Genomic DNA, 15299 nt, shown 5'->3' with positions numbered 1-15299 from the left:
CCTTGGTCTAAATGGGTTAAGCGCCATGTGGCAGCATTAGTTAGCAATTAGCATCATAGCAGTTGATGCAGAAAGAATATGGTATACAAGCTTAAATTATAGCTTGCAGAGCTTGACGCAGATTATTAGACATGTGAATAATATTAACTAACGCCGATATCCCTCTCCATCCATAGCCTAATAGATTTAGCACGAAATGCCATCTGTTGCAAGTCTGAATCGGCCCAACAGAGCCAGACGCTAGAGGTTGGCAGAATTGATTTAGCAGAGTTTAGCAGCGAGGCTAGGCAGCTCAGTAGATGATGCAGCATAGGTGCCGAGAAGACATTGAGAAGCCCACATCTCAAGCAGCTCTCTCAACGCTGCCTTGAGAGCCTTGTGCTGGCCCGCACAGTAGATGATGCAGCATAGTGCTGAGAACACTGAGAAGCCCACATCTCGAGCAGCTCTCTCACGCTGCCTTGAGAGCTCACAGAGCCGCCAAGAGCATAGGTAGTTCAACCTGGAATCTAGAACCAGAATTATTCTTGCAATTACCATGGTAAGCCACCCTGGACGAGATGACGCCGTTATAGACCGCTGGGACAGGAATTTACTTCCTGAAGCCACTCACACATCCGCAGTGAAAAGTGCGTGCTTCACTGTGGATGTGTGGGGACGCATGCTGCACGCCAATGCGCGAGTGTGGCCTCAAATCCTGACACAGTCAGTTGCACACCGCAAGCTGCTGGTTGCGCTGCAACACTCGTCACCAGTGATGAACACACCGTGATGTGGTGCCAAATATGCCGTGAGCATCCCAATCTGGCGGATAAAGCGCGCCTTTTATACGGGGACAAAGACTTCCAGTCACCCAGCTTTTGATAAGCATGAGAAAAGCAAAGAGCCCATCAACATAGTGTAACTATTGATAACAGCGCAGCCAGGATCGGAGTCCCTCTTTATCCGTCCTGCGAGATATTTTGCGGATTGGTGCGCACCAGCCAACATTGACAAATGACTGAGACTCTACTAAAGCCCCACCATCTATCCTGTTGCAATAACTTTACTCTGTAAGCTTGTTGCTCATAACATGACAACATCACTTGGCAACCAACTTTCTATATACTGTACCATATACCTTCCACATGGAAGCAAGCATGCCATGATAGCTTGTGCTACCGCAATCCAGAGCTATCCCCATAAGCAAGCCATGCTGAGTTAGCTTGTGCTACAATCAATTTGATAGCTTTACGCATGGGAAGTAAAACATGCTGTGTTTAGCTTGTGCTACCGACCATCCAAGCTTCCACAGAAGCAAAACAACTGAATTAGCTTGTGCTACGAACAATCCGAGCTCCCACGTGGGAAGCAAACATGCTGTGCTAGCCTATGCTACAAACAATCCAAAGCTATCCACATAAGCAACACATGCTGTGATAGCTTGTGCTAAACAATTCGCCTCCACATAGGCAAAACATGCTGTGCTAGCCTGTGCTACAACAATCTAATCTTCCACATAGAAGCAAACATGCTGAGCTAGCCTGTGCTACAACAATCTAAAGCTTCCACATAAGCAAACATGCTGTGCTACAAGAAGCAAACGTACTGTGTTAGCCTGTGCTACAACGTCTCTACCATCTCTTATCCAAGTGTATGCAGCAAAATGAGAATCCCTTTAGCTCATCCTGATCCTTAACAAGTGTAATTTAGCAATACAAGAGCATACGCAACGGTAGAATGCAACCAATAACGTCTAATCTGCACTGCAAGTTCATTTGATTATTTCATCGTAATATGAAACGGCCTACTTTACCTCCACCACATATTAGAGCAATTGAACTGCTACATGATTTGACACTGACACTGTCACTGTTGAGACACGAGGCCTGCAAACCTGACTTCCCCAGTATCCAAGGTGAACAGCACTCATCCCCATCGGCATTAGGCATCCCATCACCATGCATTAAGCCGGACATGGAAAAAGAAGCACAAAGCAGAATATTCATGAATGCTGATAAATGACTTTGCGTGATATTGCTTTCAATTGCTAAATGTGAGGTAGATGGATGCAGTATTAATGAGGTAGTGGCCATAGCACTAGTAGTAACTTAGCATGTTCATGATCGGCACGTTTGCAGCAATTTTAGTACTAGCAGCATCATTAGCATAATCATGATTAGCAGACATTTTGCCAGCAATTGCAGAATGAGTAGCATTAATGCAGTAGCCTAGGAATGCAGTCAACATAATTAGCATGATCATCATGATGGCACTAGTATGAGTAGCATGCATTGACTGCAGAAACAATGTCAGCAGTTTTAGCCTAATCATGATCAGCAGTCAGTTAGTAGCAGTTGAAGAACGACTAGCATAATCTGAACAGTAGAAGCATGCAGTGAGGAGCTTTAGCATAATGGAGACCATCGTGTTGATGGCAGCAATCTAGTACAATTTAGTACAGCAACTTCAGCACTAACATGAACATTGAGATGATGGCAGCAATTTAGTGCTGCAACTTTAGCATCAACATGAACAGTGAGTTTTCCTACTCTGCAAATAGATGCCAGACAGCTACACGAGAGATAACTAATTTCAATGAATTCTAGCAGCATTAACATTTAAACTGCAGTGCAACTACTTCTTGAACACTACTCACAAGTTAGCTTCCCCTCTCTCCTTCGCAAGGGTAGAGAAGTGTTCGGTCATCAACTATAAGCCTCAAACAACATCCGGTGGACGAGCTCTTCAGAATAAGAGTACCGTCTAAAGCCACTGAACTATCCATGAATACAATAACTATAAATTAAGCAAGATGCAGCCAACTGAGCATATCCGTGTTTTAACCAGTAGCCTACATACAGATATTAATCTGAACATTAGAGCCAGAACAAGCAAAGCGACTCACAAAGTGACGCCATGCCCTCTCTCTCTAGCATGGCAGTAGCACTTACCAGCCATATCGCGCGCATCCGTTCCTCTGTGAACGATAGATCGGTGATGTCATCTTTTGAGAGAGAAGCAACAACTAGGTCTAGAAACCCAATCTTGAGATAAAGTGAACTACTTTGAACAAATACACGCTAAACTGGGGACCATAACAGAACCCCAAGCCCATCGTTGCTACGATAAGGAAACAGAAACTTAAGCAACACTGTTGGTGAACTACCGTTAACCCAGTGCCATAAAGAGAGTTCTGACACTAGCGTCGACTCCCATTGTAAGAATGGAATGCGGAAGTGCTCCGTCTATCTCAATGAGGCAGGCAGTCCCAATGTTTGGAACTATACCCAAGGAGCCCGTTTGCGGCGGGATCAAGCGTGTCGTTACTCTATTTCTACACTCTCTAGTTGACCATACTGAGATCGATCAATGACGAACGCTACTGCTTTTGAGCTGAGCGTTTAGAAGCGATTTTTAACTTAAGTAAAGAAAGTAATACCACGTTTAGAACCAGTAGCACACACCTGAGTAGCTATGATTAGCGCAGCATGGACAATGGCACACGCAAATAACCATCAACCAAGGAACAATATGAGACTATTCATGGTCAGCAGCATACGTAGCAAGCAAGGGCAGCAGATCCGGCAGGATCTCGGCAGCAGAGCAGCAGCAGCAGCGTCGCACGTCAGAGCAGCAGAAGAGCGCAACCAGACTGAACAGGTAGGCAGAGCATTACTTATAACTCACCGACCAGGAGAAAGGTGCATGTGACTTAGTCACCTGATCGGTTAGCCCAATCCCTTGAGTTGCCTGGCCTGAACTAGCTCCATAAACTGCGCCTCATTTATGGTTCCTCCTAGTTGTCCGTTTCTCTCCCATGATACCCAGCCTCCTGCTCCATAAACACGTCCGGGACTGTTTTATGGCGAGGAGGAGAGAGACTGAGACTATTTCACGGCTGTGCTTGGCAAGCTCTCCCCTGGTCCTGCCTGCATGCCAGACAGCCCTGATAAAACACATCCACGACTAGAGAAGCTCCCAGAAGGCCTGGACTTGTAGGGTTCAGGGTTGGCCTTTGTTTGTTATTTGGGAAAAGTTTTAAAACAAAATGGCAAAAACGTATAACTATAGATGGAAGAGTAGAAGAGTAAACTGCATGTGAGATTGATGAGCACACAAATAGGTTTGTAAAAACCTCTCTCGGGAAACGAGATGGAAATAACATAACATCACTTTAGGTTTCTGATCTTCTGACTTCCCTCTCCGGGTCATACAGAAGACTATAATAATGGGACCCAATGCCTCCCTGCTTGGCACTCAGCATCAAGGGTTGTATTGGGGGTAAGTCCTTGCGACATACTGGCATCATGTCCAGGGGGTGTACTTGTCCATCACGCTACAGAAACAGGAGATGGGCTTCTGACCTATGAGCCACATGGCTCGGCAAGGCTTACTTACATAAAAAAATGTCAGGCAATAACCTGATGCCTGTATCCTGGTTTGCTAGTCTTAGATTAATACCTCCCCCCAACATGACTTTGTTCTATCAGTTACTCACCTTTACTTAATGGAGAATGAATCCTTCACAGTGAATGATTCAAGTAACGGGTTTAGGATTAACAACCGTAAAACAATATCAAAGATCTGTTAATAAACTCATACACAGAATTTGGAGTACAATCCAAGTGTCTTGTAGCCAGTCTGTGTCTTCCCTTACTTCCAAAACATTGTATTTTCAACAGTTATTGTTATTAAACAGTATCATGGATGAACGAGGAATATGCCTGGACGCGCCACTAGTGCAACATGAGCTGAGTTCAAACACTTTTGAGTATAAAATAGGGCTTAAAATAGTGATATCTACTCATATCTACTCGTATGACGATATCGTATCTATGCAGTATATTGCCCAGTCCTAATAAACAGCTACAAAACAGTTATGACTTATCTTTTTAATTTACTATATCAGTACTTTGTGCACACTTATTTACCAATGCAGAGGCACATTTTATAAGTATAAGTATTATTTTACTACTTTCAACCTGGCATCCCTATTTTGGGGATAATAGGTCGTTATTGGCAACAAAATGTAATGTATCCCTCCCTCGCACACACTTCTTAAGCCTAATTTATGCTCTGTTGCATGTTCGTGTTGTGCGCAGAAAATAGCAGACCTACAAGCCACAACGCATGGTACAGTACAGTAGGAGTTTTGTGCACCTGTCTGCTTGGCAGTAAAAAAGTCCTGCAATGTTGGTATGACCAGCACAGTTGATTCAACCTAGCATCCACAGCTCCAGCCTTTTTTAATGGAGGATGTTAAAGGTTTCATGACGTTCAGTTTTACCACACATTAAAAGTCTTTGTCATGGTCCTTCAAACGTGTATAGAAAGTTTTAACAAAAAATTCCACTCCATTGATCCATGGCAGGTGTTTTTCTCTCACATTTCTAAAGCCTTTTCAACTGCAATGAAAAAATAAATCTTTGCCTGCGGGTGTCGCTGGTGAGGGATTTTGCCTGTCAATCATCGCCTCTGCTCCGCCCTCCCCCCCAAAGGAAAGGATAGGGGAGGGGAGGGGCGAGGAGGAGAGTGGGCGGGATTAATCGGCTGTGACCTCACTGCCGAAGGGCCAAGCTCAGATTACTTTTCAGCCTAATTATTCAGAAAACCCCAGAACACAGAAAACCCACTGAATGTTCAAAGTTCAGATTTTTTGGGTGTAATTGAGGTCATAAAACCCCCAAAAAAACATTTAAAAAATCACACCCAGTGTGAAGTGGGCGGTGTGGTCACAGTGGTCATCACAGTGATGGAAGTTCACTTAAAGAGAAGTAATATTGTGGACCAACCATTGTACACCCCTAACTTTAAAAAAAACATAAATGTGTTTTTTTAAAGTGCATAGTCCTATTTATAGGGCTATGCACATGTGTCATGTTTCACTAGCCAATCCCAGTCCTGAATAGACTGTGATTGGCCAATCACGGTGCAGGGTTAGGGGGGTACACTGGTGGCCAATCACAGCGCAGGGTTGGGGGGGTGCAATCGATGTCGATGTCCAAACCTCACATATAGGGGTGGTTTCACCGCCCAAAAAAAAAAAAAAGTGAAAATGAATGTCATAGAACCTTTAACTTCACCTGAGCATGAGACCATGAAGAGTGAAATCAACACCAGCCAAATGCCGGTAAATTGGTCTCCTAATCACTTTGCCAGGCAACCCGACCATCATTTGCAGGACCTAATGTATTCTAAAAGAACAGGCTGGCTGGCTAGAGAGTTCAGTACTTTGTGCACACTCACCAATGCAGAGGCAAATTCTATACCCTAAGAAAATTTATATTATTTTCGCAATTTTTTCCCGCTTTTTCATAGCTTTTAGCTATGAAAACAGGTATGCCTTGAGATTTTGACTAGCCCATTGATGTGCCTTGGGCACAAACGATTTAAAACCACTGCTCCAGATCCACACTTATCTCTCCCTTCTTATTCTCCTTTTCCTCCTATAATTTTTTCAGGAAGAAGTCGCAGAAATGGGACGAGATGAACATCCTGGCTACGTACCATCCGGCAGACAAAGACTATGGTCTGATGAAGATCGATGAGCCCAGTACTCCTTACAATAGGTGAGATTGGAGGGCCAGGTGTACAGTGAATTCACTTGCTGTATTAACGCAGTTCAGAATATGACTCCTCGCAACTTTCGTAACACATTTGAACCCATTAACACCTGAGGCCGATTCTACAAATGTCTTCTAAATCCTATCATCCTAATGTTTCTATATCAGTGGTTCTCAAACTTTTTCATGTCAAGGACCACCCAAAATTATATTTATTTTGCTGCTGACCCCATCTCAAAATATTTTGTTCCAGGGACTCTCAGAAGCTAAGATTTGAGTTACAAATGTTCGCTTTAAAAAAATATATATATTCAAAGATTTGCGCACATTTTCAAGATTTTTCAAAAATGGCAGATCTACAAGCTCATAGTGTGGCACTCGGTGCCGCACTATGAGCTCGTATATCTGCTATTTTTGAATAGTCAAAGTATAAAATAATTGTTCAAGTAGTTACACAGATGCGTTCCCGGTTTTAATGGGTTGAATGATAATATGGTCCGTTTCACTCCAGCATTCCCAGACCACAAACGCAGGCAGAACCACCACAGCCACAAGACTCATCAACACAATGAAACTCACATTTGTATTTTGCACAAAACTGATCCATATCTTGTGGTGCTGCTGGTTTGACCACATTTGGAATTTTGGAACTTAACCTCCATACATTTCATTCATGTCTAGTTTATAGGTACTGCTTATTGTAAAGTAAATTTGACTGTTTTCTTTGGTGATTTGTCAGACACGTAATAGATTTTCGTTCAAAATGGAGGTGTCGTTTTATGGAATAATTTATGTCAGCAAATTATCACACTGTGTGTGTGTGTGTGTGTGTGTGTGTGTGTGTGTGTGTGTGTGTGTGTGTGTGGAGAGGGGCATTTTAGCTGGGCTGTAATCCAATATTCCAGGGTGCTGCTGCAGAGAAGGTCACCCTGTTAACAAACCTACCTCCTGTCTGTCTCTCTCCTCTCCTTCCCCTCATGTCTTTCTGTTCATGTACACTTCCTTGTCCTTCTCTCAATATCTATCACTCGCTTGTCTGCATCCATCTTCTCCACCCTTCCTCTCTCCTCACATCTTAACCCCCCATCTTATCCCCTCTTATCTTCTCTCTCTCAGAATGGTGGGCGATGAAGAGGATGAAGGAGAACTCAGTGACTCAGATGGCCACACTTGTCCCACAGCAGATGACCTGGCATTAAAGTAAGAACTTTACTGAAGGAGAGAGAAGGAACTTGAGACTTATTAGTTCAGTAAAAAAATAAGTGGTCTGCATTTGCCTCCTGTTTGATTTCATACCATAGCTGCTGCTGCTCAAGGAAGGTCCTTCTGCGTCTTGTTGATGCACAAAAACCTTACAATTAACCATTTATCAGAGGCAAGGTCAGACTAGGCACCAGGAACCTTAGTCAGCCAACAACTTGGTAAGTGTTTGAGTAATAGGAGTGCTAAAACAAGTAGCCACTATGAAGTAACTAGAATTACAAGTAGAAACACATCAAGCATATCTAACATACTTGGCACCTGTCAACAAGGAAACCGTATCTATCAAAACAACAGAACTACAGAAGCATCTTATGTAAATAGTCTACAGGAAGTGCTTGAAAGATAACTAGAAAATGTGCTCATTCTCACAGACCTCCGCCAAGGTGCTTCTGCTGCAACTTTCTCTTGATTATGTGCATCTCTATGACAGACCATGCCCACTTTCACGCCTTCTTCTGGCCAATCGGCAGGAAAAGTTTATTATTTCTTGGCACAAGTCCAAATCTTGTCCCACGTTTTGTGCAAATGTGTTTATAGCTGCCAATAGACTGACAATACAGATGAGGTGAAAATCTTGAGAAAAATATTTTTAGATTTTTTTTCCAAAAACTGTTAGGATTTAGAAAACATTTTTAAGAATGGTCTCAGGTCTTAATTTAAGCACATAAAAAATACTATTTGTGTACACACTGGTTTGTTAATCTTGTTTTGTAAGTTTGTAATTATTGAGACTAATCTGATTCCATCTAAAAGCTTGGGTAGTAGAACTTTAAAACTTTCAGTGATGTTTTATCAGCTAAATGGTGTTATAAGGGAACCACACCCCAAACGCAAATGTGTTTACATTGTAACAAATAAGAGTTTATTTCCCTATAGCCTTTAAGAGATTTTCACAAGGTTTTCTTGAATAGAGAGGGTAATGTTTCAATGGTCCGAAGTGTTGAAGGTCAGCTGCTGTTTTCGCTCCATTATTCCTCAGCACTATAGGCTCTGTGCATAACTGTATCAAAACTGTATTTGTGGGGTATCCAGTTGGTGGCATACCCGTTTCCCATCGCTTTGTTTTATTGGCTCGGTAGCAGATTTTGGCACCACTGTACATGAAAAAGGGAGAGTCTTCACTTACAGCAATTTTTTTTTAAAGCAAATACAACGTTTCGGTCACACTGACCTTCATCAGGTATCCCTGATGATAACTGATAAAGAAAACATTGCATTTTCATTAAGTGAAGACTGTATTTGAGATCTCCCTTTTTTCCTGGCTCATGCATTGACTGCCTGCTCCTACGCACCTGTCCCTTGAAGTAGTGTGCAAAAGGACCTGTTTCACCACTGTACAGATACGGGTATGCCACATGGGACTACAGTGATGCTTAGAGCCTATTAAGGCTCAAATAAATATCCCTCGGGCCTCATTCCTTCCACTTAGTAAAACCTAGGGATGTGCCTGACTCAGTATTTTTGCTGGTCGATCTGTTCTGTACAGACAAGTCGATCGACTTTTGCAATAACTACTACCGCCATCATGTTCAGAATTTGCAAAGCCCTAATGTTTAAAAGTCCTAATGTTGAAAAAATAAAATTAAGGCTTTGACAATTTCTAGTCATGTCTGTGCATAAAGTTATCAATGTATTATTTACTGTGTAGATGAATGTCAGTAAGAGTGGACAGGTGCACTTTAATCCTATATGCAAAAATCCTGCATCCTCCAGGACTTCACAGGGCTGCATACAGTATGTTTTGTTATAACACCCCAATGCTTTAGTTAGGCCAGAGGTTTTCAACAGGTGGTCCGTGGAGGTATTGCATGTGGTCCCTGACCATGCATTTAGTATAATGTAGGAAAGATTTTATTTTTCATTTTCTTCCACGGAACAGTGCACTAAATGACCTGGTGACCTATGATAACGTGTCATTGTTATCTGTTATTGGGAAGTCGGAGGTCAAGAAATTCAACAGAAAAGGGAGTTATAATCTCAAGGGGAAGTGTACTGGATTGCCTGATTGAGTCATCAATATTAGGAAATGTGCCCATACGTAATCGCATGTGTCTGCTCACTCTGCATGTGGCTGCAGCCTCTGCCAGCATTTTTTACGATTTTCTTACCTTTTCAAGTAGTCACAGAATATTTATCTCCAGTATGATCGATCCCCTGATGGTTGCTAATCACGGAGGGTTTCACTGTGCTTCCACGAAGAAAAGAAAAAGCGAACTCCTGTTCGCTTGTTATACATACTGTACGCCGTTGAAAATGTCTCATCTCAGCAACACAGGAGCCGAGATACCGAATATTTCCCAAATACTTAACGAAGAAGTGAATAGAGCAGTAAATCTTTGGATCACGTTATCTCCTGATTCCGACGTAAAAAAAAAAGAAAAAAATATATATATACATATATAAACGTCCATTTCTGGAGATATGCTTAGACTTTTTACAGGGGCCAGTTGCGAATTGCAGCCACCTGTAAGTGCTCTTATAGATAGGTTTTGAAGGAGAGTAAATATGACTGTTTTTATGACCGTTGGTAGGGCATTCCACATTTTGGTGGCATAGCAGTAAAACAAATTTCACCCCTTGTGTGAGCTGAATCTGTGTTGAATGTGATTTGTGGAGCTCCCTCTGGTGTTGTGATTGTGAACGTCTTTAAAACGTTTTTGATTGAAGTAGTTTGACAGGTACATGGGTGTCTTTGAGGTGTAGTGTATCTTGAAAACCAGGCCCATTGCAAGTTGTTGTACTCTGTCCTCTACCCTGAACTATCCCACCCAAGCATAATGAGCAGGGGTTAAATGAGTTGTAGGAGTGAGGCCAAGCAGTAGCCTGACTGGTGGACATGGGATGCATAGCAAGTGTTCCCAAAGGACTAACCTTAATCCAACACAACAGTGGTCCCCAGGTTCATTCTTAGTCAGGGTGGTGGTCCCTCGTTCACAGTTGAAAACCCCTGAGTTAGGCAGGTTGTCCTGTCTGAACTCTGAATCTGCATGTAGATGCTGTTTAAATGCTGCAGGGACAAGGACATGCTCTTTCCTGTCAGTCGACACACAGGGTGATGTCTTCATAAATGGGTCATCATCATCATATTGGAAGTATTGACCCTACGTGTTACACAGTACATGTTGCACAGTGCTTGCACACAGTCAGCAGGTGGTTTTATCCACCACTTTTTGTCATTGTCTTAAGTAACACTAAATCCGTAAAGCCTGATTCATATAGGACTGTGTTGCTCACAACACCAGTCATCGTGTGATTTAACATCATGGACGTAGACGTGTGGTGGACAAAGTCGTAACGCTGCATATTTTGCACAGCACTGTTTTTTACATCTAGTTTATTGATTGTCCCACACGTTACACTTCACACATGTGAAGGTGGCAGCGCGTAACTCGAGGAAATAACTCGTGCAACGCACCCACAACAATACGTGTACTCTCATACACCTTTCCCTCTCCCATTTGGAAAACAGTAGCTGGTATAGTTGTCTTTTGTTTCGTTTTTTGTTTTGAACATTTTTAATTGTCTGTTTTGGAAAGCGGTAAGGTTTTTGAATAGGCCATCAAAAAGTAAAAGTAAATTAAATGTTTTATGGTATTAATAATGGAGCATGAGTCAAAAGTCAACCAATTGTCACATCCCCAGTAAAACCTGAATGTAGTTGTTCAGTTCTACAGCAGTATTCTTTCTTTATTCTTCTTCGTCCTTTACAGCAGCTAGTCTGTACTGTTCTCTGTAATGTGCTCTAACAAAATATACATTTCTCTGCGGATTTCTTGGGGAGGGTGTGCACCGTGGAGAATTAGATTTCGAACCCCAGTCTCCACGGTGGTGGGCACTGGGCAGGAACTGAACTCCTGTACCACCCGGATTCCGGAACATGTATTAATTGTTTTAAGATGGAACTCAAATTCCCATTTGGGAAATCTCACTTATCTACAGCTACAGTAGCTAGCTACTGTAGCATTCAACCATAACCTGATATAGCGTCAGACAGTTACCCCATTCAATCTGGGAACGCATCTGTGTCAGTTTAGATTTTAGCTATAACCATTATTTTGTACTTTGGCTATTAAAAAATAGCAGATATACAAGTTTTTGCAAATCTATGAATATATATATTTTTAAGCGAAAATGTTTAACTTACATTTTTGCTTCTGGGGGGATCCCTGGAACAAAATATTTTGAGATTAGGGTCTGCGACCAAATACATATAATTTTGGGGGTCCTTGACATGAAAAAATTTGAGCACCACTGATATTATAGCAACATACGTTTTTCAGAAACCTGTTAGGATTTAGAAGACATTTGTAGATGTTGCTGAACTGGTCTTCCATCCTCCAAAGCAGCCCAGGCAGAACGTTGCACTGTAAGGCCCATGGAGGGAGCAGCAACCCAATCTGCTGTGCTGTGTTTGAATAGGTGCTCCAAGCCAGGTTTCCTCCAAAAAGGATCTTTAGACTGAAGTTTGTCTTTGTTCCATTTTCACTGAATTGAGTAAAGATGTAAGTGGTTTACAAGGGCTTTAGTTATCTTAAAAAAATAAAATACCCAACACCATGGTTTGTTCCATTGTAATTGTATATTCCGTGCTGTAGTGCACACCACTCTATACATTCCATAGGCTATGCATGCATGCACAAATACAGACTGAATCAACTAACCGATTTATCTCTCACGCGCACACACAATTTATCCTCACAAACATTCTTGCCCTAATCTCCTTGTAAAGGTTATGCAGCAGAGCGTACAGTATATATTGGCACAAATTACACTCCCGCCTGCCCAGCTGACAGATCGATAAACAGGGCTGTGATGCAACCCATCAGCCCTACACTTCCACAGGGAACACAGTACATGTTACTGTCTGGGAACAGCTCTGGGCCATATGTATCAAGGGTGTGTATGTATGCATACATTTGATGAGAAAAATTCTGAGTCCAATAACATTTCACAGCAACATTGTTTTTGTTTTAGATTGGTATATTCTGTTCAAGATCAGTTTTGCTACTTAATTATTTATGTGAAATAAAAAAATCTCGCATTCACCTTTTCCCCCACCGATGCAAATCTTTATGAATGTGCAGAATAGATCGATAGAACAAGAAATATTAATTCTGGGCATGACTGTCTCCCTGGACGATGTTGACAATGCCACTGCAGGATACCAGCTATGCACTGGTCCAGTAGAGAGAGTCTGGATGGAATGCCAGACAGCTCATAATTCATACACGCATTCTTATTAGGATATATAGATTTACAGCACATATTTCTCCCGTTCCTTTTTTATTTTTGTTTGATTTGCCACTACCAGGCTGCCTGCCATACTATTGTATTCCGTTTGGTAGGTTGGTAGGTTCAATTTCACAATCTGCATTTGCATTTTACAAACATTAACGTGAACTTAATCTTGGAAATGTATTGGGTATTAACGGGTTAATTGAGGGATTCTGTTGTAAAAATTAGTGGGTGATTATTATTATTATTATTTTTTCACCTGATGGAAAAACATCCATATGTAGAAAGGCAGGCACAATGTGTATGCATCCATTTAGTGTGGATGCTGCACAAACCTTCATACAGTATGTACCGTATGGCCCCTGGAGCCTACTGACCAACTGCTGACTCAACCTCACACTGTCATACGGAGGGAGAGGGTGTTCTGTTCTATAGAACAATGTAGAATGGAGTACTTTGTCTTGAAAAACCAAGTCCTTGGCACACCTGTGTATTAAGGAAAATGGCATCAGGTGGTCTGCAAAGCTTATGATAAACAATATAAGCTTACCCGGGCATTTTGTGAACAAATTTGCACAAATCAGAATGCAGTGTCGAGTCACAAAGCCGCACGATACAAACCTTAATACTGGTCCTAATGTAGTGATGGTCTACGTCTCAAATTGTCCAAATGTAAATATTGATCTTTATAAATCTATCCAATATAGAGATCTCTGTTTCTGACAGACATATATGATCGCATAGATATATGCTGTGTACAATTCGTACAGACAGACAGACCGACAGACACAGATCCTGTTCTAGACGACCTTCGGGCACGGTGTAAAACCTCACATTCTTGGCTGAAAATGATTTATTTGGACATGCAGTACAACCTTTCAGTGTGGTGGCCTTCAGGTAAGACTTGAACAGAAATCCAGAGAACACTGCTGGCTGCTGGCCACTGCAAACAGGGAAATAAAAAAATATGACCATGGAAAAGCATGCATTTGGCATTCGACCCAGCGGTTTGCGAGTTTTCCTCCAGACAATCACGCACACAGACAGACCCTCTTATAGACGGCTAGACTCCTGCACAGCCACGCCGGGATAATCTTTCAATACATATTTACTTACCAAAGTGGCTGTTACTGTATAACAGCCTGGTGTCCACCAAGAAAATGTCTTAAAGCCAGCTCACCCAAAGCCTTTAGACCTACTGTAGCAGTGTTTTTCTCATACGTATTAACAAGAAAGCTGTCTGCTAGCTGTCTGCTAACCACTGGCAATGGTTTACTATGTTTACATGAGATGAAGTGGAAGTTGAGGGCAATGCTATGTCTGTGCATGTGTTGTGTACACATGGCTTTGTGTAAGTATGGATTTGCTTGTGTGTGCATATGCATGTACACTTGTGTGTGTGTGTGTGTGTGTGTGTGTGTGTGAGAGAGAGGGAGAGAGAGAGGGATGTAGAGTCTGTCTCGCTCAACTCCCTCCTCCTTTGTGCCCACCCGCACTCACACACCCAGCAGAACCACAGTGGATGTCTTTCTCAGGGACACTTGGACACGTGAACGGGCGGCCTGAGGGGCGAACTGGCAATTCCCATAAGGCCTCTCTACCCACTGTGCTACTGTCCTCATTTCTATCTCTTTTTTCGTCGTCCATAATTCACTCAATTATGTTTCCTCTCTCATCCTTTCTGGATCGCTCTCAGCCCTGGTTATCTCTTTATCATTCTTTATATAAACTATTGACACTGCTTTACTATAAAAATGCACCATTTACCACATGTGCTTGGTTCTTGTGGCACCCAATAATACAATAACTTTTCAATAACTCTTAAAATTAAAACATTAATAATGTAATAACGTGTCCAATAATGTCATGACTGATACTGTAATAACGATTTGATTACCGGTACTAATAATGTATTAACGTCATTGTGCTGTGCAGTGTTGTGCAAGGCAGGAAGGTTAACCCATTCAGTCCGGGAACGCATCTGTCATTTTAGATTTCTTTGGCTATTCAAAAATAGCAGATATACTATGAGCGTATAGATCTGCTATTTTTAAACATTTGTAACTTTGCTTCTGGGGGAACCTGGAGCAAAATATTTTACAAATGTTCGCTTTAAAAAATACATATTCTAAGATTTGCACAAATTTTCACAATTTTTCAAAAAGAAATATTTCTTTTGGCTATTCAAAAATAGCAGATCTACAAGCTCATAGTGCCGCGCTATGAGCTTGTATATCTGTTATTTTTGAATAGCCA

General features: G+C 41.9%; 1 protein-coding gene across 1 annotated transcript in view; it reads left to right on the top strand.

The window, feature by feature from the left end:
* Positions 1 to 15299, top strand: part of ppp1r2 (protein phosphatase 1, regulatory (inhibitor) subunit 2) — a 34620-nt gene that overhangs the window by 9633 nt on the left and 9688 nt on the right. The window contains exons 2-3 of the mRNA XM_080431912.1: positions 6444 to 6551; positions 7662 to 7745. Coding sequence (XP_080288038.1) covers positions 6444 to 6551; positions 7662 to 7745 — 192 coding nt within the window. The remainder of the gene's footprint in view (positions 1 to 6443; positions 6552 to 7661; positions 7746 to 15299) is intronic.

Source organism: Gymnoscopelus braueri (genome assembly GCF_963280865.1).
Source record: "Gymnoscopelus braueri genome assembly, chromosome: 6".
NCBI lineage: Eukaryota > Metazoa > Chordata > Actinopteri > Myctophiformes > Myctophidae > Gymnoscopelus > Gymnoscopelus braueri.
This window is presented reverse-complemented; position numbering and strand designations above follow the sequence as displayed.